The 27319-nt window shown below is 33.2% G+C and overlaps 1 protein-coding gene across 2 annotated transcripts; it reads right to left on the reverse strand.

Moving 5' to 3' along the window:
* Positions 1–1361: 1361 nt before the first annotated feature.
* Positions 1362–21478, reverse strand: LOC101265364 (phospholipase D zeta 1). Of its 2 annotated transcripts, none has more exons than XM_004229226.5 (20): positions 20995–21478; positions 20123–20224; positions 19868–19983; positions 19622–19763; positions 18425–18595; positions 17142–17315; positions 16729–16971; positions 16517–16633; positions 15613–15752; positions 15362–15511; positions 13777–13933; positions 13176–13697; positions 11346–11456; positions 9674–9820; positions 9396–9593; positions 4090–4191; positions 2825–2956; positions 2684–2749; positions 2381–2442; positions 1362–2290 (listed from the first exon to the last, which is right to left on the reverse strand). In XM_004229226.5, the coding sequence occupies exons 1-20, from the start codon at positions 21211–21213 to the stop codon at positions 2041–2043; spliced, it is 3321 nt and encodes a 1106-aa protein (XP_004229274.1). In that variant the 5' UTR covers positions 21214–21478; the 3' UTR covers positions 1362–2040. The 2 variants fall into 2 exon arrangements, with proteins under 2 accessions (XP_004229274.1, XP_010321541.1); XM_010323239.4 differs by having other exon boundaries at positions 19622–19779; positions 20995–21446.
* Between the last annotated feature and the right edge of the window lie 5841 nt (positions 21479–27319).

A 27319-nucleotide genomic window follows, 5' to 3' on the forward strand; every position in this document is an offset into this window, starting at 1 on the left:
TCACTGTTTACTGTTTTCCTCTTTCTTCCTCCTTATACAATTTTAATGCATCTAGCTTCGGCATTGTTAAGAACTTTTTGAACTGCCGTAGGGTCATATTTTTTCTCTTTGATCTCAATTCTTCCATTGTTTGTTCATGTTGAACTTGTTTGGATTTTACTATAGACTCTACATCAACCCCAAAATCTTGAGTTAAAACCATTAAAATTTGAAAACGAGGGAAAATTGTCAACAAAATTGAGATACAATGGAATACCTCTGGTAATCCTCATAGGTGAAGATGATTCATTCGTTCTAATTTTGAAGAATTTGTAATCTAATAAGAACAATCGATTATTTCACAAAAAAATATGAAAAAGAAAGTAAGAAACACAATACATATACAATTGTTGAATAAGGAAAAAAAATTGTACACGACTAAATTTTAGGATTACCTACGCAAGTTGAATTCAATTTCGGGAGGGATAAATTGAATTTTTGCCATTTTGAATTTCAAAATCGTATAGAAGTATTGATTATAGGAGAAAAAGGTGGAACATGAATGTGAGAGATAATATTGATTTGTATAAAATTATATACAAAAGGTTTTTATACTATTGGTTTAGGAATAGGTGGTGAACCCCATTAATTATAGCAAAAAAAAAGAAACTATAATTATAGAAAGTAAATAAATTAAACTATACCCTTGTTATATAATTACTTAGGGATGTATGACATCCCATGTAATTTTCCCTTCATATAATGCATAAACATTAAACATGACCCTTAACTTGAATTTAGCGAATAATTATGCTCTCCAACTTTGAATGTGCACAAATAGACACTTAAACTTGCATAAAATTAAGCAAATGAACACATTCGTCCTACATGGCTTCCTACATGACCACCTTGAGTCCTACATATTGTGCAATGTAGGACAATTGTGTCTACTTGTTTAATGTTATATAAATTTAACAGTCTACTTGTACACATTCATTGTTCAAAAACATAGTCGTTCGCTGGAACCAAGAGTCATGTTTATGTGTTATATTGTCATCAAAAGTAATCAGCAAACATTATTATGATTAACGTTATTCCCAGGTGCATTATTATTATTATTATTATTATTATGATTGCATTATTATTATGATTACAGTAATTGTCATCAAAAGTAATCAGCAAACATTATTATGATTACAGTTATTCCCAGGTGCATAGTACTTATAAGAATTCAAAATCTTGTATTGAAAGGGAAATTAGACAAAAATAATTGAGCACCAACATTTAAGTAACTGATCTAACATTAATCACCATAACTATATATATCCATGATAAGACAACTACTGCACAACCATGATCCTTACAATTAAAAGAGCTTAGAATAGTATCAGACAAATTTAAGATAATGGTATTTCATATGATTGTTGGTAAGAACGGATTATACAACCTAAAGTGCTTCCCAAAGCAAAACCTGGGAGCTCATAAATAGAAATCGCTCCCAACAGAGTGATGCATTATCTCTACATTGCATAAATTATAAATGAACAGAAAACAGCCGCTGCAGTGTTAATCATAAAATGCAGAGTATGGAGGATAATGCAACCAAGAAACTATTTACTGTAGAGAGAGCTCATCTACCCAACATGTTCAGTCAAAACTGAATCAATTGGAAAAGATCCTTCCAGACAGGGAGCGCTAGTAGCTCAAAACACTTGGCTGTGAACCATGTGTTACAGAAATACAACAGTCAAATTGACCTCTGACCCTGTCAAGTATGAACCTATTGGCCTAAGTGAACACAGTTATCAACAATTCTATCCTCTTTTGCTAGTAACATAAGCCTAGCTTAGCATGTGTGCACCTTCCTCAGTATTCAACAAATGGCTTCACAAGTGTGTATCGCCACTTTTATACAATGTTATGATACAGAACACAGTCAAAATAAAAAAGCGGGAAATTGTATGCTCTGAAATGGTGTCGTATAGAATTTCTGTAAAACGCATAGCCCACTGAGACAGTTGATAATTTTTCTAATTTGTGTAGTCCATAAGATGAGAAGCTTTAATGAAAAACTTGAGCTGATGCATAGTACTCACTTTCATTAAACACAGGTCTTAAATCTTCTTTGCACATAAAATCCAAAGGGAAGGAAACAAGATGACCTTTAACAGATTTTAATCTCTCCATGGGATCTATACTCTCGATATCTCCACCCTGATAAGATTCTAGCTTGCTTGGAGCTATTCCTAAATCAATGGTTGTATGACCAAGTTTTTCTTTCGAGAATGCCATGCATTGTCGGAGTGAAACCCTGCATGACATCAGAGGAGAATACAAGATCAAAAAAAGAAGGAAAAAGAGAAGACAAATGGATCGAGAAAATGATGGCAGCTAGCAATACCTGGATTGCATCAGATCGTTGGGTATGCAAGAAAAAACATCTTGGTATATCATGGTATTTGTCTGACAATAACACCACGACCCAAGCATCAGAAAAGGTTGACATATTAAAGCACACATGCAAGAAATTTGAGTGTCAATAATTCGGTTTGCAATAATAACTTGAAATTTTGAGTGTCAATAATTCAGTGTGTAAATAATAACTCATACTCAGTTGATTTTAAACCTATATAATAATCTTTGTATGCAAAATTTAGAGGACTTAAATCATGAAAACTTCAAAGAAGCACTTCATTGCACATACCCTAGCAGTTGCCATCCAAATATCCTTATACGTCGGATCAATCACAGGGTCCTTAATTTGACCAACCTAGAAAGGAAGAACGACTAGTCAGTTGAAAACTCATATACCCTAGAGCAAAATGCCTCAAGAGTAAATTAGCACCTCGCCTGAACGAAGACCAAGGTGCTCAGACCATAGAGAAAGGCGAAGAGTTAATGCAAATTTTCCCGCCTTCCTTGGCTTGCCTCCCATGAATGAATCAACGAACTCCTTGTCCTCGATAAGTACACCAATCTGAAATAAAATCACAATCCTACTGATCGGTAAAAAAAAAAAGAGGCTGGGTAATAAAACATATTACAATGAGTATAACATAACTCGTCACTAGATACAACTCTAAACATCTAAGTGACTCATAAATAATTCAGAGGTGGGACTGTTGGTAAAACTGTCAAAAGAGTGCAATACAATAAATAAATACATATGATGCTGTCTTCCATAGATATTATGCACAATAACGAGTCTAAAAGAAACGACTTATTGACATAAATATTGAGCTGATCATCCTAGCGCCAGATTATTTAAAAAGGAAATCAAACAATTTGCTGCCATTAACTAAACGGGACAATTATATGTGAGGTTCAAGTATAGTATTTTGAAAAACTGATTCGGTAGTAAGTTGGAACAAAATTGGTGCAATAGTTCATAATGGTTATAGAGATATCATACAGCCCGCCCAACTGTTTGAGATCGACACATAGCGATTGACTAACTTTTGTTGTAAACCAGACTAAATCTTATAACAGACATTTTAACAGCAACCCTTTAAAGATAGTTATAACATTTAATCACATCCCACAGTGTATCCATATAATCAAAATGAATGTCACAATAATATCAACATTAGACCTGAATCCACCCAACCCAAAAGGAGTGATATCAAAGTAATGCTGGGAACGTGCATGCATGTGATTGGACTGAGTAGGAAGTGAAACGACATAAATCAGCCAATTAACCTGCCATGGGGGCATACCTTATTTAGCAATTCAGTAGCCTCTTTGGGTGGCATGAGAAACATGTTTGGTCAGCTGATACTCTTAAGCAGATAAATGACAATTCCAACAAAGATACAGTAACTCAAAAAAAAAATCCAATATGATCTGAAAGTCTAATTAACAAGAAAAATGTAATGTTATGTTCACACGGTGATACAGCTCAGATCGGGGATTAAGCAAACAAGAAAGGGGAAAAGGGAAATTTGCTTCTTCAACCCACTATGAATATCAAATCAGTGGCATGCACAGCATATGCAAACTAACCACATTATGCAGGCAGTTTCAGTTAGGTGATATATTCTTACCAACAATTGAAGGTTCCACTTATTGAGAAGAGTTAAGGTCTTTTAGGTCAAAATTGAGAAGCAATACCTCGGAGTCTCTTGAACCAAGCAAGCTTCGGTCATTTATATTTCCAGATCCAATCAAGGCTGCATGGTCATCAACTATCATGATCTTGCTATGCACATAGATCTGGAGAAACGAAGTGTTAAAATGTTGACTGAATGTTTGTCTAGATTCAGACCCATTAGATTTGTTGTACTTGAATAAGGAAAATCAACAACATACCCCATGAAATCCCACAAGTGAAGTCGGGGAAGGGTAGAATGTACGCATACCTTACCACTACCTCGTGGAGGTAGAGAGGCTGTTTCCAAAAGATCCTCAATGACAAAGGAAAATCATATAGAAAATTCTTGAGGACACATTGGATATTCCATATTTAGTTAAAGAATACTTAATTACCTTGTTAGCATAGGGATCAATTATCTACCATATTATGCATAGCGTAAGACTTACCATAAAAGAACATCTCTTGTACATTATTACTATAAAGTCAACGAGAAGCTTTTCTATTTTTCATACGGTATTATAGCCTCTATAATCTTGAGAGACTTGAATAGCTTCCACTACAAGCAGGTGAGGTACTTGTCAATGTGTGCTACCCATCAGGTTTATTACTTTTGTTCTTCCTTCTGGTTTTCGACACAATTCCTCTCTTGGGCAACAAATGCCCCCTACTCTCTGGACGGCCGGTCAGGCGTCACTCCTCTCTCTAGGATCGCTAGAGCACCATTCATCTTTCTGGCGACCCCAGCTATATTACTTTCTACGCAGCAGGCACCCTCTTTCACATCTTGAATTCCTTATCACTACTTTTCCAACTCAAGTTAGATGATGTTCTAGTGATTGCAACACCATACCATTGATAATAGCTTCTATTTCGTGAATAGTGTAAGCAAGAAGCACTTTGCTTCATTGTGAAATTACCAATGACTTTTTGGAGGAAAGAATTCTAGCAAAACTTGTCTTTTTGGTAATTGAGCACTATTCAACGAGATTTCACGGACGAATTTCAATAATTTCCATTTCACAATAAACAAAGTCAAATTGGTGTCCCCACTTTGAGTTTGAGAGGGTATTTCAGAATATAAGTAAATGTACGTCTAGATTCATTGTCCTTGAACAAGGAAATAATATTAGAATATTTCACAGGATACCTTGGTATATTTTGTATTTAATAGAATAATTAAATACTTTAATAGCATAGGGATTAATTACCTACCATAGCATGCATAGCCTAAGACTTTTATAGGTCTAACGCATCAGTGGGCCCCTAAACTTGGCACAAACTTCAATTAGACACTTCAACTAAGCTTTGTTCAATTTTAGAGATCTCATGTCGCGCTTCGTTGTGTCATTTTGACACTTTTCACTGACTAAGCATGGTACATGTGCTACACGAATTTTAAGCGCAGTCAGAGACTTTTTTGTATATATTTGATTTTTTTTGTAAATATTTTCTTATCCTTTTTCTTCCTTGTTTTCTCCCTTCCATCTTCTTCACCTTCTACCATCCTCCATCACCACACAACTTTTTAAAAAAAAATTACAATACTTTACTAGGTTACACTCTTGGATTCTTCCATCTTCTTTGAAAATTTGCATCTTGATTCATATTCAAAGACAAAATACTTCTTTCAAATGAAAAAATTGTTTTACATTCTTACCTTCTCCATTGAAATTACAAAATTAAATTGACTTTAAGGGATAAAAAAAATAAAGAACAACCTCCAATTAAAAAAAAGAAATTTATTTTACATATCCGTCATTGTAAATCTCAATCATAGTAGCACAAGAAATCATTTTCTTTTAAATGTCATACAAAAACTTTTTGATTTTATATGATTTTCCTATCCTCCAATGTATTTTACTTTGTGAATTAATCTATGTTCTTGCCTTTTTGATGGAGAAGAACAAATGAAAAGGGGAAACGGAAGCAGAAGAAGAAACAAGAAAAGAGGTGGGGGCATGAAATTTGGGATCTGGAAGAAAGAAAAAAAAAAGTAAAACCGACTTATAAAAAAATAAAATAAAATTTTCACATATCAAATACTGATTTGTTATTTTTTTCACATAAGAGGCGTCTGGATGTACGCACTTAAATGTGATTTAAAAAATATAAAAAGTGTCAATGATACAATGAGGTTTGACATGAGGTGCTTAAAATGAACAAAGTCTAGTTAGAGTGTCCAAGTGAAAGTTGATGTCAACTTTAAGGGATCACTGATGGGTTAATCTCCTATTTTATAAAGGGCACCTCTTATACGCTGTTAAAAGTCAATGAGAAGCTTTCCATATTCTCACACAATGCAACATACGTCCACCACCAATAGGATACATATTTTTAATAACCGTAGTGTTCGGGTCAGCTTGCACACCTCGACTGATTACACGGGATACCTTTCACCTCCCACCGGCAACACAGAGAAAAAATCACCTAGTGATTTTGTCATGGGATTTGAACTTGAGACCTTGTTACTTACTACTAAGTCACACCCTTGTGTGAAAAGAGTATCACCATCGATTGGAGATTTTCAATTGAGTTAAAAGGAAAAAAAAACAAATAAATTATCATTCTATATTCCAGCTGACGACACACTTTAAGTTTAGATCTTTCGTTCTAACATTACATAAGTTCTTCTTCAAGGATAAGCAATAAGTGAAGTGATTATGCACAACTACAAAGGGGTCCTCCAGAAACTGGATAAAGGAAAAGTTAATGCATTTATTTTATACCATGTTCAGTTTGTAAATAAAATAAAAATTAATTCATGTATTTATTTTATATGGTGTTGGTTGCATTTTTTGTAATCCTACATAATTAATACTTACATAAATTATAAGGGAATCTATGTATAATTTATGCGAGATAGAAGGTGGAACAAGTTATATGGATATTAGTATACATGTATTAAAATAGTAAATTACACATTACCACCTATCAATTTACTTTTAAAACTTTCAACTCAATATTTTAGTCACTAGAAAAAAGCTTTTTTATGCCACTATAGAAAAGCATACCATTTTTAAAGATTCTCATTTTCTCCACTTCCTTTTGTTTTTTTTTATAATCTAATTATACAATATAACTTAATACTATTTTTTACTTATTTATGTGTAAATAACATATTAATTTACAACAAGTTAAATATACAATAATCAATTTCATGGGTTGCAATCTCTACATAACCAAACACTACAAATAAATAATAGGTACACAACTAATACTTACATAACACCTGCATGACTTATTCCTTCATAACTAATACTTACATAACTTATTCATATATAACTCTAACCAGTAACCAAACTGGAAAGTGGAGTAGAGTAAGGCCTAGTATGGTAGTATGTTGTGTTTGAGTTATAAGATGTCTAGCATGAAAAGCACTTTCTCCAAAGGTTTGGTGGCCATTTAAATATGTTTATAGAGATTTTTATTAGAACCAATCATTTTGACCAAAGCTGAAAGATACCATTTCAAAAGCAGTTAGCTCAGTATCAAATTTCAACTAATTAAATTTAAATATTGTTTAATGGATGGAAAATTTTAATCCCAATCCATGTTGTAACACTATTTTAAACTATATAAGCATAAAAAAAATTTAGGTCAGTCTTATTGTTTTAGAGAATAGAAGGGGCTTGACAAAATTACCTTACCAAAAGCAAAAATAAACCTAAGTTATGTACAAAAGAAAATTTAGTAGTACTTTTCCTGAAAGAACCATTATAGAGATAACTTCTCCTAAAGAAACCAGAGTATAATGGCGACTGGCCTGAAATGTAAAAGCGTCATGTAATAATTCCAGGCCAACAGATGTCTCTTGAACTAGTCTCGGATCTGTTTAGCAGACAATTCTGGTTTTTAATGTAAATCAAGTCAACACCTAACGAAACGGGGTCTTGAAAGCATGGCAATAGCTAGCTATGTGTCTTGAAGAATCTTGCCGTTACGTATGAGAAACAACATATGTGTCTTGAACAATCTTTTTCCTGATTTACTCACTATACAAGGCCAATCAAATGAGTAAATGCACACAGTAACAAGCCTTAGCCTTATAACACTAAGAGGTCGTTTGGTACAAAGATTAGTAAGCATGGATTATTTTTTATCAAATGATTGGTTCATTGATTTCCTCCTCATCTCGTGTTTGGATTAAAACTCTATAAAAAAACTTCTTTCCAATTAAATCCTTGAATTATTATGTAATTGGGTCAAGGTAGATAATTCCCAGATAATATTAGTTTTTTATGGCCTTCTAACTAGCTATGAAAAGAACAATTTTGTTGTCATGTTTGTTATTTTCTCACTTGAATTATTTGAGGGTAGATAATTATTATCTTATTAATTTTAATTTAAAAAGATGCATCAGCTACTTTTAAAATCGAAAAGATGGTAAACATCAGTAAAATCGAAGAAACCATGCAAGTTGTAGTTTAATATGTATGCAATTTTATAAATTGTTCAAAATACAAATAATTAGAAAACCACGTACATATATATCAACAAATAAATACATTCAATTAAGACTACAAATGTCATGTGGTCATATATTTGCCTTTTTAATTAGTAAATGTTAACCAACTAACATTTCACATATTGTATAGATTAGTATTGGATTTATTTAGAAACAAACAACTCTCTCTGAATAATTTGTAAGTTAATTAATTTAAATAAATTTACTAGTACAAATATAAAACATAACATCAAGAAAATAACAAAATGACAAATGATTTGAGGGATATTTTTGTACTAATCCCATGGTATTAAATCTTATGTATTACTAATACCACCAAATGGAAGGTATTAGTAATGCATCCTATGATACCATGTAGCATAACATCAAGAAAATAACAAAATGACAAATGATTTGAGGGATATTTTTGTACTTATCCCATGGTATTAAATCTTATGTATTACTAATAACACCAAATGGAAGGTATTAGTAATGCATCCTATGATACCATGTAGGGTGTATAACTAATCAATGAATTAGTTATACATAGGCCCCAAAATTCCTATCAAACATAGTACTAAATAATACCATACATAATACATGGACTATTTCTCCTAATACTCCCTACCAAACAACCCTAAGCAGCCATTCTAAAACCTTGACACATGACATAGAGGTGAAACTCATCCACACCATCCACTTGTAAGTAAAGATTCAATGCCAGCATAAAACAATAGAGAAGACAGAGTTGACATACAAGATGATACAACAGCCTAAACTTATAGAAAGACGTCCACTGATTATTAGGACATGAAAAGGGAAGCCTTTAACAATTCATGGAGTGTGTCGTAAAAATTAAAGACGAAGGATGGAAAATACCTGGCTAGTTGCAATAGGACCACCATCAAAGAGCCTTCCATAAGCTCTGAGACCATAAAATGATATATAGTCGTGCATTCTAGAGCCCATGAGGTCATTAAGATTATGCAATATTGAATTAGATCCCCTGCATATTGTTCGATATTGCCAATGCATAATAGCTCTAACTGAAGCAGCACCACTATCATCCAAACCACCCTGTTGTAACTTAATCCTTAGTGGAAAAATAGACAAATATCCACAAGAAAAGATCTAGGTCAGTCTAGTAGTACTGTTACCTGGAAGCCAGGAAGAAGTGGAATCACAATGATTACCCTGAAGGACTTTTTTTCATTATATGCTCGCATAATACGCCTGTACAGTGCTTCTAGAACACGATTTTTTATAATATCATCTCCAGATAGACCAGAAATGAAAAATTGATTCTGGACAAAAAAAATCATTGGAGCTGTGTCAGATATCAGATACATCAAATGGTTGCACAAACTCAGTAAATCAAGAATACAAATAAAATTAACTGGAATCAGTCTAGCAGAACGTTATCAGAGGGGGAATGAACCGAAATTGAGCACGAAACACAGATGCTAGATTGGTACCCTATCTAATTAACTACTGGGCTATACATGGTATTGGATAGACTAAGCAATGGTTTAGGGTAGAGTATGATAGAATCTGGAAGTATACGGTTCTGGGAGATGTCCAGACTGTTTTTTTAATTTGTAATTCTCACTTGGTAGTAAAATCAGTTTATTTACCCCAAAAGAAATTAACTGGAAAAGAAAACTTTATCAGTAAGAGAAAGAATAGAAAACAAAATTACAAAATACTTCATTGTTGCTCTTACACATCTGATTCAAAACTCAGCATCACTCTATAGGAATATGATAGCTGAATCATCTTCCACATATTAAAACTTAAAGTATATGTAACAACCCTAGTTAAAGCATCAAGTTGTCAATAGACCTTTGAAGCTGATTATTAAAAAAAATAGAAAAAGACCTTTCAATTATAAGGTATTCCACCATAGATATAAGGTATTCCACCATAGAATGAATACACAGTACTAGTTACCAAATATAGTGGCGTAAATCATAAAGAATGAGTTTTTAAACTATATATAGGGCTTGCTAACCATGCTATGTCCTAAAACTTCCATTGCTTTCACAACCTGGAATTGATTACAATGACATTGATTATAGGACAGCCACCAACTGATCCAGGCAAATTTACTGAAGAATAAGAGTCTAAAAGGCAAACAGGAAGTCGTGTAATTAAGATATTAACATCTGAACTAAGAATTGCATAGTCCCCACAGTGACTAAATACTAACAATCATCAAAAGAAGTTAATTTTTCAAGTTTAAATAACATAGATTGAACTTCCATCAGACTAATACAGATGTCAAAATTTGAAGTTTCTCAATGAACAGCTCCCAGGGTTGGGCTGCAGGATTAGCCAGAGGAATTTGAAAAACCATAAACTTGATATAGCGTCCACCCACAGGTGGAAACAGAGATATGCAAGAAATGAGAACTTACAACAGAAAAGAGAAGTTCAGATTCATGTATAGATTCAACACTACAGTAAACTTGTGTTAACTATTAAAGCACTACATCTTTGAGAAGACAACAATTAAAGCTTGCAGAATTTCAGAATATAAACAACTTCTGTTGTAGGCTAAAAGAAGAAAATGTTCAAAAAAAAAAGCCCCATGCTACTTGATAACTGGAAGGTTAAGACAATATCCTTCTTAAGACAACTTAGGGTGGAGAAGTGGTGCCAGTACTTCAACAGAACCACCTGCAAGCGAGGACTATTTTATTCTGGAAAAACAACAAACTAGACGCCCTAATTTAGCCAATGGGCACTAGCTATATGACAGTTTCATCAAAGAGAACAGTATATTGTATACCTCTATGTAAACAAAATGTTCAACAGTATATTGTATACCTCTATGTAAACAAAATGTTCAGCCTTTTCGATAAGGGAGCAGTAAGCATTATGTATGCTTTCTTCAATTTGACTAGTTCCAGCTGACCATTGACTGACACTCCTTATAATCTGAAAGCAAAGAGCTTATATCAACTATGTGAAAAATCAAAGACAGAATAACATATAAAGCATCACAAGCAATTATAAGGGGGATTCAAACCAACGACAATTGAATATTCAATTTACACTATGGAAGCAAACCACAAACCTTAAAAAGCGCCATCCAATTTGCCTAAATTATATTTGTAACCACAAAGATTCAGAGAGATTATAAATATAAAGAATAAAATATACATCAAAAGGCGCATAAAGCAAACTTCCAAAACGACGATATTACAAAAAATCAAGAGAAGATTATGACGAGAAGAATTTTAAATGTTATGACATCTGCATAGGCATGTTATTCAATTCACAATGTTGTTTTTCCAGCGAACTTCGTTAGAGAAAAGTCGTCTTCCCCATTTTTTTCCGGCTCTGGTCAAAGTATCCGGATCGGATTGACCGAATCCGACCCGCACCCCGCACCAGTCTCGCGTCAAGACGGGTTCGGCTCCAAAACTGAAGCTTGTTGTGCCCAACATAGATTTTAGGTAACTATTGTAGACCACTTTACAATCTCATTACTGCAGCACTTCTTTGATTGAACTGTTTTCAATAGCTAGTCCATAACTTTTATGTTACTAGAAAATAATTTGATTCCTCCCAACTTTGTGGTCCCAACCCCCATGCATAAACATGTGCGGATGTATTCACACGGAAAAGAAGAAAATATATCTACCATTTCTAACAGAAATACTAATTTAAACCAAGGAATGAACCTTTATCTCTAAAAGAATTTTCATTCATTTCTAATAAAAATTTGACCAAAAAAAGTTTCTGCATATATACAAATAGATATGCGAGTCTAGCCTTGTAAGGCTTCAAAGTGAGGATATACCTCTACCATTTCCATCATTTGTCGACCCACTAATAGGTACTTATGACATCAAAAAAGTTAAATAGTTCCATTATATTTTTTTTACAACCGAGAAATTCCCAAGGGCCAGTAGCGCATGATACAAAACTTGGATAATGATGGGCCCGCCCTTCTACTTTTCTCCACTTAAAATAACATGCTATTGTCTGCAGCAAGGTTCAAAACTGCAACGTACACCTAACCTACACATCAGGTGTTGCACTCATACCACTAAACCAAAGCCCTGGGGGCCAAGGTCAACAGTTGCAATATATCTTTCCAGGTTGACAAAACATAGATTCCAGAGAAGTCTTTCTACCACTCATTGTCTTTCTCAAGAAGAACCCAGTGTTGGACATGCCTACTTCTCTCAGTTATATGAATCATCAGCACATGAGTTATAAAAGACACTTCTATTTTCAACCAACAAAAAAAAGAGCCACAAAAGACATTTCAAATTGTGTACTTGGAAAAGATGAAAGGTTAAAATCCACAGGGTTATTTTTTAAGGGACTACCAAGAGTTAAGACCACCTAAACATAAGGGGCCATTTTTGCCATTTTCTCATACAGTCAACTAAAAATATACGGAGAATTTTTTTAAACAAAAAAATCATGAGATTCCTCTTCCAGCATAATACACCATCAACTAAATTTTGGTGCCTTTTAAATTCAACTTTGTTGGCACTTGGAAGTTTCAGTTTTTAACGGGTTAAACAGTGGATATGTAGATTTGAACCAGAAAACACCAGAGATCAACAAAAATTAGAAGCTTGAAGAAACTGAGTAAATTGGCGCATATGGAGATGTAGGCATGGGATGATTATACATCACCTGGCAACGACATGAAACACGAGGACCAACTTGCCCATTTTCTTCAGGTGAAACAACTTGATTGCCTCTCTCTTGTTTCTCCCACCAATCCTTGTCCAACTTCTTCATGCCAGGCTGCGCCAGATTTGATGATAGCTCCAGGTTTTGATCCAACTCGTCCACAAATCCTTTCATTGGCAAATCTGGAGCTAAAGGTTCTACGCGGGTCTTCCGGAAAGAGAAAGGGATTCTGCTAGACCTGCTACGCTGATCATGAAAACCATGCCCTGTATGGAAACCATTTATTTTTAGTTCTTCCTTGAAACTTTCCGCCCCTTCAGCTTCCTGAGGTATAAGCAAAGGAATATCTTGGGAAGAAGACCCTGAAGAAAATGAATCGTGTCTTTTGATATTTTTATGAGGACGCGCAACACCATTACTTCCATTGTCCATCTCACTGCTCATTCCCATGTAATGAGGAATAACCATGTGATGCTGAGGCATAAGCAGCGGAATTGCTTGCTCACGTGGAGCTTTGTTCCTCTGAGAAATCATAGAAAATTTCAATATGACAATACAATCATATCAGTGAAAGAAAAATATGTTTACCACAAACATGAACCTTTGCATAATTCCACCGTTGAACGAAGTGTCGAGCAGCATCACGGCACGGTGGTCCCCAGAGAGCACAATGGACATCATGCCATGGCATACGTGGATACTTTTTCCGATCTAATTCATCCTTCATGGTATCTTCCCAGGAGTTTGGTTCAGATTCCCTGAATGTTGTATTACATGAGAAACTAGCAAATTTACAAACAGAAGATAGAGCAGGACTACACAGATGATCAACTTTTTCTTGAGGACTCTGATAACCTATCAGTTTGGTTCTTAAAGGAAGAGGTGTTAAGAATAAATATGAGGAACTCATCAACTAGACTTTGAAATGGGAAAACTCATTTATCTAAAAGAATCAACCAACTATACAGTTTTCATCACCTAGCATAGAGTCTAGAGCAGTATAGTGTTGACCTAGACCTGAAAAGGAATCACCAAAAATATGTCCACCCTTATAGTTCATGCCATATATTGTTTATTGTGTTTTGGTTATCGCACTATTTTGTTGTTGCTATTGTTTCTTTCTTGTAAACTTTACACTGCTTTTTGAAATAACGGCTATGCTTTCTTCATTATTTTCTTCTTCTTTTACTTGGATTTGATGCACTTGAGCCGAGGGTCTTTCAAACACAGCCTTTCTACCTCTACGAGTTAGTGGTAAGGTCTGTTATACTCTACCCTCCCCAGACCCCACCTAGTGGGATTTAACTGGGTATGTTGTTGTTGTGTGAATTGTATCTCATACCTACTTGTAGGTGTGTCTGGTATTATATTCATCAAGTAAATTGTTCGCTTCCTTCTCTTAGTTTTCTCACATGGTATTGGAACCTCTGTGACTTGGTAAAGCTTATGGTGATCAAAACTTTTCTCTTGTGTATTAAGCGACAATATTAGCACAATCCTCCGATGAGTTTATTCTTCTTGAGTTCTTCAAAATATGAAGAAACAAGATAGTTTACTGTCCCCAACTTGAGCTTAAGGGGAGGAGGTGTTAGAATGTTGGCATATTGGTGTGCCAGAGCTAATGTTAAATTACTCCCTCATTGAATGAATATAAAACGTGAATTGTATCTCACACTTATATTGAGTTTCCCCTAGATTCCATTGTCAAGTTATCTATTTATTCTCTTCCAGTCCGTTATGTTTGTCATACAACTCTCTCTTTCTGCTGTTGACTACACAGGTATAGAGGTTATACTTCATTTCTCTATGTCTAAGTCAGGAAAAGATACCAGGCTGCGGGCCATCTGAATGAAGGGACCAAATGAATTAAATTATACTGCTGTCAGTAGTTAGTCAGTAGTTACAGAGTAGTTCAACATTTTCCCTAAGCTTATATGAGCTATAACTACAAGTATTTCAGAATATATACAAGAATGATTTAATTATGTGCACCTGGAAACAATCAATATACCGGTAATCTTATCATTTTAGTATAACCATACAAAAATTTATTATCCCTTAATATAATGGGATTCACACATTGCTTAGGATTCTCGCATTTGATTATTTATGATTCAAAGCAGGATATGACTAGTTCGAAACAAAATGAAAATACAGTTCTCACAAAAAGTTAGTGCAGAGAACACCTTGGATTATAATAATCTTTTCCAGGCCATATAAGAGGTGGACAATCACCCACTTGATGTTCAGGTGAGTCATAACGGCCAAAGCACAAGTCCAGTCCTCCAATAAAGCAAATCTGATGGTCAACAATGACAATTTTTTCATGATGGGACCTATATGTAACAATACATAGCCATTAGTTGTAAACAGAGTAGCTAAAATTGCCAATAAGAATAACGAAACAAGGCAATAAGTACGTTCACGGAACACATACCATAGATACACACCACTTGAGAAATGATCTGGATAACGCAGCACTCTGACATTCTCATGGATGCCTACCAGCTTTCTCTTGCTATACACACTGTTGATTTTTAAAGCAATAGCAACCTCTTTGTACAGAAGGATGTAGATCTGCATTTGAAAATGAGCTAAAGCTTTTCACTTCAATTATCAGAAAAAACAAGCCATCACACGGAAAACGGACGAAAAATCCTGTGCTTTACCAATGTATTAACAAGAATTACCACCTAAATTTGGGAAAATACAGACCTCGATTAAGTGACCTGCAGCAGTCGCCACACAAGATTTTACAAAATACTTCTGCTAAAAATATTTGAGATGACACAGGTTTGACTGGCTATTTACCAAAACCTAGGAAATTATGCAACTGCCCTCCAACAGCCCACCCCACCCCCAAAAGGGGGGGGGGGAGAAAAGAGAGACCACAGCATATCAAAACCACAGAGGTAACTACACATTTATAAATAACTGCAAAATCTTAAGCACTTGGGAGTGGGTATGAGTAACTGATCTGTTTGCAAAAGAGAACTGGCGCACCATGTGGTAGCACTCGTAAATAAACCACTTCAAAAAGCTGAATTCTGGCAGGACTGGTACATTAACAAGATGGATGCTGGTCATAATCAGTACATTACTACATCACACGGACACAATAATGAGTTTGTGAAAAGAAAAGAGAACTCTGATTTACAAGTTCAAATATTTCTCACAGTAGAATTGTAGAACCTTTCTCTCTAAAAGCACAGTACCGTACTATAGATTAAGAAGGATAACTCATAAGAGCAAAACCAAACGACAAGAATTTCTCTCCATTTCATACTAGATATAAAAAAAACAGAACCTAATGAATGATTTAGACAAGCTTAATTACTAACCTGAACACCTTGTTTTGCTTTGGCTTCCAGTAAAGCATCGAGCCGGAAGGATGCATTAGTGTGAAAGGGACGTCGCATATAAAGTTCGGGGCACAGCCACCAGCCACATATAAAGATCTGTAAAAACATTGAATGACCCAAATCCTTTCTAACTTTGAATATTATGTAGATAAAAATTGACTACTGTAACAAATACAAACTTATACTCAGACCTCTGACTTGGCTTCTTCAATAGCCAAAGCTATAGCTTCAAATGCTGATTCACCATCAACAAACCACTGGGCCTGACTGCCATCCTCTGTCAAACCCCTGGGAGGAGCATAAGAACCAAAGCGGTGAGGATGACACCATCCTTCAGGTGGCCTAAGCCCTGCATCATTAATTGCTGCTACCCAATCTTTAACCTTTGCATCACTCTTGGTCCTCAGCTTGATACACCTTGAACCACAAGACACCTAAGAAAAACTTATGTTGTAATACACAAGGAGGAATCCCAAGCATCTTTAACTAGTATAATTTACTAAATATAAGATCTCAATGACTCTAAAGGAATTGGCTGAACTTCTACACTAAAGAATACAAAGAAGAATTCTTCAAAAGCATCATAGTTTCATAAGCTGCTTACCCTAAAATAGTGGCGTAAAGGATTTCCATCTTTTATTTCTTTTGCTAAAGAGACACGACCCTCTCCATTGCCATCGGAGGCTGGTAGTACATCAAACACTATTATATCCAACGGCTCAGGGTCACATGGATCTTTGAGGAAAGCCAAGAATCCAGGTTTCAATACAGCCCAGACCTGAAATCAATCCAACCAAGAATCAAACAGAACCTTTATACCAAATTTAGACAATTACTCAAAGCCCTAGAAGATTGAAAACATAAGTTGATATTAGAACAAGGCAAAAATCCTAAGCCATACATAGAACTTGAAAGATTCAGATATGACTCCATGTCAAAAGTCATTTTTGTTGCACTATAAACACTCATTTCTGAAACTTCAGAAGAAAAAAATCCAAAAAACACACCCTTTCTATCAGTAAAAAGTATACATTAGACTAACCAGCATAAAGAGGAAACATCGATTCACACTAACAAGAACAAGGTTGAAAAGGAGCACATCAAACTGCACTAATCTTTTTCCAGCTAATACCCAAATTAGATGTCAAAATGAAGTACCACAGTCCACAGACCACACCAGTTCCTTAAGCCATGCCCGGAGTTCAAATATAACACGGAAAGGACCTCAGTCCATCCACTAGTCCCTTTAACCATGGCCAGAGTTCAAATATAACATTTTAAGGACGCAAACCAAAAGAATTGTGCCAATAACAACAGAACAAGAACTTCCCTTGGAGAGTAAAGAAATATACTCTACTCGAAAACCTCAGGCTTAAAGAATACAAATAACTTTGGCATTGTTTCAAAACCAAGCATAGAATCAAACTATAAATTACCCAGATCTCCAGTTACAAATTTCAATAAAGTTGCCTCATCAATGATTTTGCAATTTAGGAGACAAAACTGCTACTCTAGACAAGGTGAAGGCTACTATTGCAGAATCATCTATATTTTAGTCATTAACGCCAAGAGATACAGGAATCAGTAGATTGCTCCAAAGAAATTTGAAGCTTTCATGTTCTATGACAATATAGTGCTTCAGACAACCCTTTGTAATAAACTTCCACATAAAAAGTAAAATCTGGAAGACATTTATTATGAAAAAAGAGAGTAAATTCTGGAAAATATATAAAGAACTCTCAATTTCACTATGTGATTATCATGCCCTCTAAGTTCTTTGCAGGTAACAAATAATCCGACAAATGTTTAGCTGAGAGGCTGAGTAGACATGTGTAACCGTCTTAAAACCAGAGAACCATATACATATGAACCAGAAAGTATAGCTACCTTCTGCCAGTTGTCTTTACAGCAACCGAACCACTGACATGAACAACATTTCCGACTATCATCGTCCCTTTGAATTTTTGGTAAGTGCTTCACCATAATATAGTCTTCTTTTAGCTTAGGACCATACTCGGGCGAAAAGGATAATCTTGAAACTTCTAGAAACCTGCATACCTGCAATTTAGTTCCAGTTAAATAAGGTGTTGCCAAGTGTCTATTCATGTTTTCTATCACACTTGACATTAGATACTTTGGGGAAAGTATTTTTAGCATTAACACAATTAAGAAGACAGCTCTTGAGCCATCTTCAAGTATAAAACCGCGGTACACTAATACAAGTATATGTTAGACATCTCCAGATAGAGAATGTAAGTGTTAAACCACCTGCTGACATCAATATTTTGGGTTTAATATTTCAGATATGACCCTTAGAAGAGTGAAAACATTCTCTCCTAGAAATAAAACTTCAAGATTCAAACCACTATCCGTGGCTAAAACATTGGGAACTTGAATATAAGAATCGTTTCCAGACACACGTCACACTTTTGATGAAGGAGCACACATGGCACCTCAACACAAATATATCAACTTATTATAATGTACATGATGAACGACTTTTTCTGGTATTGTGCAAAGGAAATGAAAATGTCTTCTTTTCTGTTCTAGCTGATTTGTGTCACTTTACAAGAACCATCTAAATTCCAGCAGACTATACAAGAAGGCAGATCATAGAAGGATCTTGGACATTGATTAGATGGTAAGACAGGGAGGTTCTTTTTCCGGCATTTTTTTTCCATAAATAAGGGAGTCCAGTCTTCCTAACTACATTTTGAAGTTTGTTTCATAGAAATGCAATTATGTAAACACAAAGCATCCACTAAGCAGGGAAATATACTTATCAACTAGAATTATTTTACTTAGAAAAAGAAATCTAATCAGGAAAGGCATCTTGAGAGGTGAGTGAAGTCCAGGAACTAGACATCAGGCTAGATGTCATTCCCGGGAGGACTCAGTAGAGTGAGGCAAAAGTGAAAGGTACTAATTGGTGACCTCAACATATGGCTAAGGTAAAAGTGGAAGGTGGTACTAAGTAACATCTGGTGACCTCAACCAATGGCTAAGGCAAAGAAAAAAGAGTTGCTAAGGATTCTTCGAGTAAAAACAGTAAAGAAAAGCAAGAGTTAAACCACTTCAAGATACCTCCTGGGAATTGACAATATCTATATTTCCAAGAAAGTGATTCAAGTAACCCTGCATAGCATTTTTTGCTCGATCTGACATTGAATGTTGCCTTCCGAGGGTTGGCCGAATTATTGGCAAAGCAGCACTAGACGGAACATCTCTGAACAAAAAACCACCTGTAAGAACGATAAGTATTATAACAGGAATAGATGTAATTAGTGCTTCCCTTTTTATCATGAAAACTGGTTCTAGTTGAAGAAGCACCTGTTTTTGGCACTTTCCTCAGCACGCATAGGACTAGCCTCATCATCCGGTTCATCCTCATCTTGCATTACAGTTGTATGATCTCCTATCCCCAAGTTTTGAAGCCATTCTTTGACCTTTAAAAGAGTATGTCAGACAATGTCATAACAAGTGCACCATACACAGTCGTCGAATCAAAACCGTGTTGCTGCCAAATGCACCAACCAACTAAACAATATGGAACCAACAATATTTCACGGGAAAAGCCCAATATACCTGCTCTTGCTTCTCATGAATCTCCTCAATGAATGCACGCTTCTTTAATGCGAAATGTAAATAAATTACATGCGAAGCTTTCTTCACCAATTGCCACTTGAACTACAAGAAAAAAGAAAAGAAAAAAATGTGGCATCGTTAGACAAGATTCCCTCAACTGATAGAGAGGTAGGACAAATATTTCAAGGAATAAGGTCTTTCTAGAAGGAGACCAAGGCAAATACATGATTTTGAATCACAACTCCATTAACACAAAATAAGTCTATCATTCTCAAGAACAACCAAATGGTGTTGGTCTTTGAGCTTCAAATAACAAATGAATTTCTTACCTACCTTCCACACTTTAATGTTAAACCTTCCCGAGTTAAATTGTTCATGTCATTTATCTCTCAGAATAGATGATGTAAGGACATTGATGTCAAATTTACTTACGTGCAATAATCTCTAGTACCATAAGCAAACCTTTTCACTGAGAATGACGACAACAAAAACAAAAACTACATCTCAAACCCAAACTAGTTCGACTCAGCTATAGACATACTCTATATCCGTCTCTTGCTTACTCACAATACAGTTCGCATTGCGAATTTTGTTCTTTCTGACCTAAACTTGACATCTTTTAGTTTAGAAATTAGAATGTCCATTAGTAATCAAGAAAAAGATTTATTATCAGCCAAAATTCCTTTCACAAAGTCAAACAAGGCTAAAAACAATCAGCCGAAATCACCTAACCATATAATTCACATATCCAAAATTCATTTCAGCTTCTTCCTTTAATTTATCGTCCAAAATACAATTATTCACTAACAAATCTATGTGAATTAACCGAATTGCAAATAAAATAAAAAGTTGCACAGAGTGAAGAATAGTACCTGCTTATATTGGACTTCAATGGTATAAGTTAGAAGCATGGGGCTGATGTCACCAGCATCGGATCGAGACACCTGTATAATCGTTGCCTGAGGCAACTCATCGAAAATTCGAGTTGCAGTATCTTGATGAAAGGAGTACAAGGACGACAAGGTAGAAGCCTCCGGCTCCGATTGCATCTGGACGTACCGTGGTCCATCGCCGATCGTCAACTGCTCCATTTAGTATGATCGAAAACAAATGAAATATGTGTATATGTGATCGGAGATCTAATCTAGATAGAGAAAATTGATAATGATGGTATGATTTTTGTAGAGAGAAGGAAGATAGAAGGTGAAAAACGGCATTTGTTTTTGATTCATTCAAAGCTTCAAACTAAAAATGGATCAATTTTTTTCTTTTTCACTTGCCCTTTGTTTGTTTTATTTGGACTTATATTAATTATTACTATATTGGAATTATAATCCGGTTTGACGAAATAAATATGCTTTGTTTTTGGGTTACGTAATTAATTAACCTATAAATACGACGGAATTTTAGTACTTATTAGTCGTCACCATCACGGTGTTAATTAAGAAAAAATTATATATAATAGCAAACTAATAATTTAAAATAAGTAAGAGTAGGTAGGGTTTGATTTAATGTGCTCCATAGCAAACGTTTGCAAAAAATTGTGAGGCGCCTCTTTCACAAATATTCGCTCGCCACTCTCCTCCAATTTTTTGCTCGCTTCCTCACTTTTTATACAAATACAAGTGTATAAAAATTATTTTTAATTGTATAAAGCAGAAAAAATTGTATAAATACATATATTTTTGTTCCCCCCTCTCCTTCTTCCAGATCTCGCTCGCCACTCTCTCTAATCTTGCTCGCCACCCTCGTCTTTCTCACTTATACAAACAAAACCGAAATGTATAAATTGAGTTTCTGTTTGTATAAAACGTGAGAAAATTATATATACACATGCAAATACATATATTTTCGTCCTATACACTTATAATTATACAATAAAATACTCCCCTGCCAGTTTCTTTTGTCTTTCTCTCTTTCTCATTTTATACAATTTTCAAATTATATCTAATTTTTCTCTTTCTCGTTTTATACAAATTCAAATTGTATATAATCGTTCTATAAACTTATAATAATACAATTCGTTTTGTACACTTCATTTTTATACAGTTCTTTGGGCAAGTGTCTTTCTCTTTCTTGTTTTATACACTTTATTTTATACAATTTGCTTCAACGGTATATGTATAGGAAATTATACAAACTTTGTTATAGCATATAAATATAATTTTTTATTTGCTATACGTAAAAGTTATCCATTAATTAATTAATGGTGCCAAGTGCAAATACAGCACTACTAATCAATCTGTCACATAAATTTACTCTATGTTGTATGAAAATTAGTTAACTAACCTAAAAATGAATTCACTTACCATAAATTACGTAAAATGTTAGCTCATAAAACTTTACTATCTTAATAGCTCAATTTTTCTTTTTTATATTTTTTAAATGATTATTCGTCATCTATATTGCAATTAAGGGTATCTTCAACTCTATACTTTATTTTATTTTTTAAATATAGAGTTTTTTACTTTTTCAGATAATTAACTTTAGTTCAATTTTCTATTTTACTCTTAAAAAAAGTATTTTTCATATATAGCAAACATAAAAGAATTACGCTTCACAGCAAATATATATATGTATATTTCGCTATACATATATAAAAAAATAGTTGTATGATTCGTTATACATATACAAAGAAACCAGTTATATAATTTATTATACATATATAAAAGAAAATAGGTGTATACAAAAGATTAGTTGTATAATTTGTACATGTATAAAACGAGAAAAAAAAAAGACAAAAGAAAATTTGGCAATGGATTATTCGTATTGTATAATTATAAGTGTATAGGACGAAGATATATATTTTTGCATGTATATATATAATTTTCTCTCGATTTATACAAACACAATCACATTTTGTACATTTATATGTACAAAAGCAAGAGATGTGAGCGATAGAGGGAGCGAGAGAGAGAGATGGGGGGGGGGGGGGGAGTGGCGAGCGAGAGTTTGGTGGAGAGAGACAACTGCCAAACAGTTTGTTACATGACACAATAAAATCAAAGTGCGATTATAGCATTTAATTTGAATTATTAGTTTGTCATTTTATACAATTTTCCCCAAAAAAATCTCTCACATTAATATTATATTATTATTTATATTTATATTTCATTTTCTTATTTCATAACATAAAGTTGTTCTCTTTTTTAAAAAACAAAAATAATTACTCTATATAATTTTCATGCAATATAAAATTTTTATTTTTCAAATTTTTATTTATAAATTCTTTTATTCTAAAAATTTAAATAACAACTATGAATAATTGAATAAAAAAATCAACAAGCATAACAGTTCTCTAGATCATACACTATCTTTTTTTGAATACTATTAAATCTGAAATCGACCTACTGGATTACTAAATTACTGCTGTAATTTTAAAAATTATTATGTTATGTGTGTATTGACGTCTTGTACTGTCATTTATTATATTTTAAATTAAAATTTTCATCTCATCACTTAAATATTGCACATTCTTCATAGTGAAAATCAATAATACTATCAAATTATCTCTTGAAGTGACGGAAATTGAAAAAAAAATTGAAATATTATTAATTAGAAATGAAAGTAATATAAATTAAACAATATGTTTTTTTAAAAATGTTGTATTACATTTAAAAAGAATTATAACTATTAAAAATTTAATTAATAGCCTTGTATGAAAAATAGTATATTAACTACAAAATAATAGAAATAATATTAAAATAATGAAAAAGTGAAATAGAAAAGAGAGAATTACTATTCACTTCTCCGTAAATAGAGAATGTATAGTTTTTTAGAGTGTGGTTAGAGATCCGTACTACAAAATTAATGTGAATTACATGGAGATTTTTTTTGTGCATTAGTATGAAAATTCACAAAAAACTTATTTTCCTATAAATTTTCATAATAATTTTCAGAAAAAATATCACGTAATTTACAGTTTTGAGATTGGAGGATAAAATATAGTGGAGTTAGAAACGGTTTAAAGAGCAAATCTGATCAATTTGTTGGCATCTACGACGCCGTCTTCTTTTTCTTCTATGTTTTGTGGTCCTCCGCTTCCTTTGCTTTTTCTTCTTCTTTGTTGCTTAGACATATCACAAACTTAAATTATTTCGAGCGAAATATATATTAAAAGATTTATAACATTAAAAAGATTTTACATTTAAAATTTGGGATGACTTAGAGGTATTTGGAATCGATCAAGAATGTATACTTTGTGTATTGTTAAATTATCTTTAATTTTTTAAATATATCATATACCGTGGCTCATTATATATACGTAAGTTATATATTTATATTGATAATCAGTGTATACTTTTTATGACTTTTAACAAGATATATTACATAATCTAAAATATAGTTATATTTTTTAATAACTAATTATTTTATTGTATATTTTTATAGCATTTGTTTAAAGTAAATAGTCATCTTTTAACTAAAGTGACCAAAAATTGCCTTTTTAATTCAAACCATTGTTTCACAAGTTCGACCGTAAATTATTTGATACTATCAGATACTTTATTCGTTCAGTGATAGTTATCCACTATATGTTACTATTAGGGATTTATTTGAATTCTTTTTAGCAAAAAATTATATAATTTGTATATGATTAAAATAACTTTTTAGGTATATATAGTAGATATCGAATCGCCTTCGATTACTTCGTGCATTTATTTTTATATTTGAATCCACTTATTGAAAATCATGATTTCGTCACTGTATTATACTATTTTGGAATGTCTAACAATACTTGTCAACTTTATGAAATTAATAAACGAATTTACACTTAAATCCTAACCCTTGTCATTTATTATAGTTATTTTTCTATTATATTTTATAATTTAATAAAAAATATCAAGCTAATAGTGTACAATTATTAATGGATCGAAGAATAGTGATGTGCAAGAAAGTCATATTTCTTGTGACGTGTGAGAGAGAACATTACATCAAACATGAATTGAAAAAACTAATTAATGAAATTGAGTGGCGTGTGAGCCTTCAATTTTTTACTACAATTAAGACCAACACAAATTAAGTTTCAACAACGAAAAAAGAGACTTATGTGTCTATTGCTTCACGCAACGAGAGTATAAATGTACTACTCCCCTTCTATATCTCAAATACTTATTCATTTTAATAAATTAAGAAAGAATATTTTTTATTTATTATATAATTAATTAATTATTTTAAAAAAGATAAAAATTTTAGAAAATTTTAAATTTTAATTCATCCACCTTATATAATTAATAGGAGTAAAATGGTAAATTCATTACATTAATAATTGTTTTCTTAATGCGTATGTCAATTAAAAAATGAACAAATAATTAGGGACAGATGGAGTATTAGTCTAGGAGTGTTCATCGATTCAAATTAACAAATTCAATTAAATCGATCAAACTTATTAATCTTTAGTTAGTTTGATTTTACATTTTTAAAAATAGATAATATTTGGTTTGATTTTAATTTTATTTTTTTAAAAAAAAGAAATAATTGAACTGAAGCAATAAATTATATACGTATTTTATATGCATAATGTCTTGTTTTTATGCAAAACTGCAGCACCCTAAATTAAACTGTTGGAAAATGTGAAAAATGCAGCATATAGCGGACACTTCAAGTGCTTTAAAATCCTTATTGAAGTGTTAATGTGAACTCCGAACCTTAGCTTTGATATTTCAATTGATTTTCTGTTTTGAAGTTTTTGAAATCCTCTAAAAAAAAATCTAAAAAGATTAAGTGACAATTATTTTCTAAATAAAATAACTTCAAAAACAATCTCTCTTTCTAGCAAATCATAGAAATCAAACCTAAATTACATCAAGTTGTTTACCCATTTCAATTTATCTCTTTCGAGCATTAGTTGAACATCTAGATTAGGGTTAAGTTTGCAGCTTTAACCTATGAATTAACTCATGCTAAATAACGTAAATTCATGGATGAACATCATAAAACATAGCAAAGCACAAGATTCACCACATTAAATCAACACTCAACCTCATAATCAAACCTCTAGAGTTGGGGTTTTAGCCACGCATCACGCAAAGCAAAGAAATTATACCTATGATGTTGTCAACTATCAATTGTGTAGAAATTAAGTAATAATCTTCAACACCCACTTCATTTCAACTCTCAATTGTCAATTACAAGAGTATTTGGAAACCTCAAAACTAAGAAAAGAGTATTTTCCAATATCCAAAACTAACTATGAAATTAGAGAAAAGATTTATATGCTAGATCTCATATATATTTTCTTCTCTTTTGGACTATTTATAATTACTCAAAATAAGCTCAAAATTTCATATACTATCCGTTCGGTGATATTATTTGGGCTCGCCTAACACAGCCACGAATCGTCGTTCATACTTTAGCTTGCCCTTTTTTTTTTTGCTTCACGCTTCAGGTGTTTGAACCTCTATTGACGAACTCAATTGAGTCAGCTTTTACATTTGGCGAATCACTGATTACCACTCTGTTCACCATTCAACTTTCATTTTTACTCAAAAGTTTGTCACCGTCAGTAATGGATCTATAGCTCACCTAATCTACTTCGGTGAATTGTTGTTTCAATTTTAATTTCCCGATCTGCTTGGAATATTTTCAATTATGGACATTGTCAACTTAAGCGAGGTCTAGCCAATTCGGTGATCCGCCCTTTTGGTTAGGCGACTGCGAGCCAATATTTTTGGCCTCTTTTTTATAAATTTAATCTCGCCTTGTCCTTTTGCATTCATAACTGCAAAATATCATTAGAATATGACATCAGTAGGCATTAGGAGACACTAATTGTTGAACTAAAAAGGCTACAAATGAGTGGAGTTCAACCACTCATCAAACTATTCTAACTTTCTTTTTGATGAGTAAAATACTGAATAGTGAATATAACATTGAAACTAGCTTAAATGCTGAAATTGTTAGGGGTCTCTTGTTTGTAGTTGTGTTAGAGTGAGTTGTGTCGGTGTAAATCTATTATTGTATTTGATACTTGGATAGGAGATAAATTATTCATGTATAAATTAATTTAATTTTTTTTTTGGAATTTACAAAATCTGTATAACTAATATATGTATAAGATATGAAAAAAATATATGTATTAATTTGTGCAATATAGAAGGTGAAATAACTAAATATATGATTCCTATTGATACTTGTACAACTTTTACCAACTAAGGGATCGTTTAAATGTATTTAGAGAATCTAATACATGTATTAGTC

The sequence above is a fragment of the Solanum lycopersicum genome, chromosome 1 (assembly GCF_036512215.1).
Source record: "Solanum lycopersicum chromosome 1, SLM_r2.1".
In the NCBI taxonomy this organism is placed as follows: Eukaryota; Viridiplantae; Streptophyta; class Magnoliopsida; order Solanales; family Solanaceae; genus Solanum; species Solanum lycopersicum.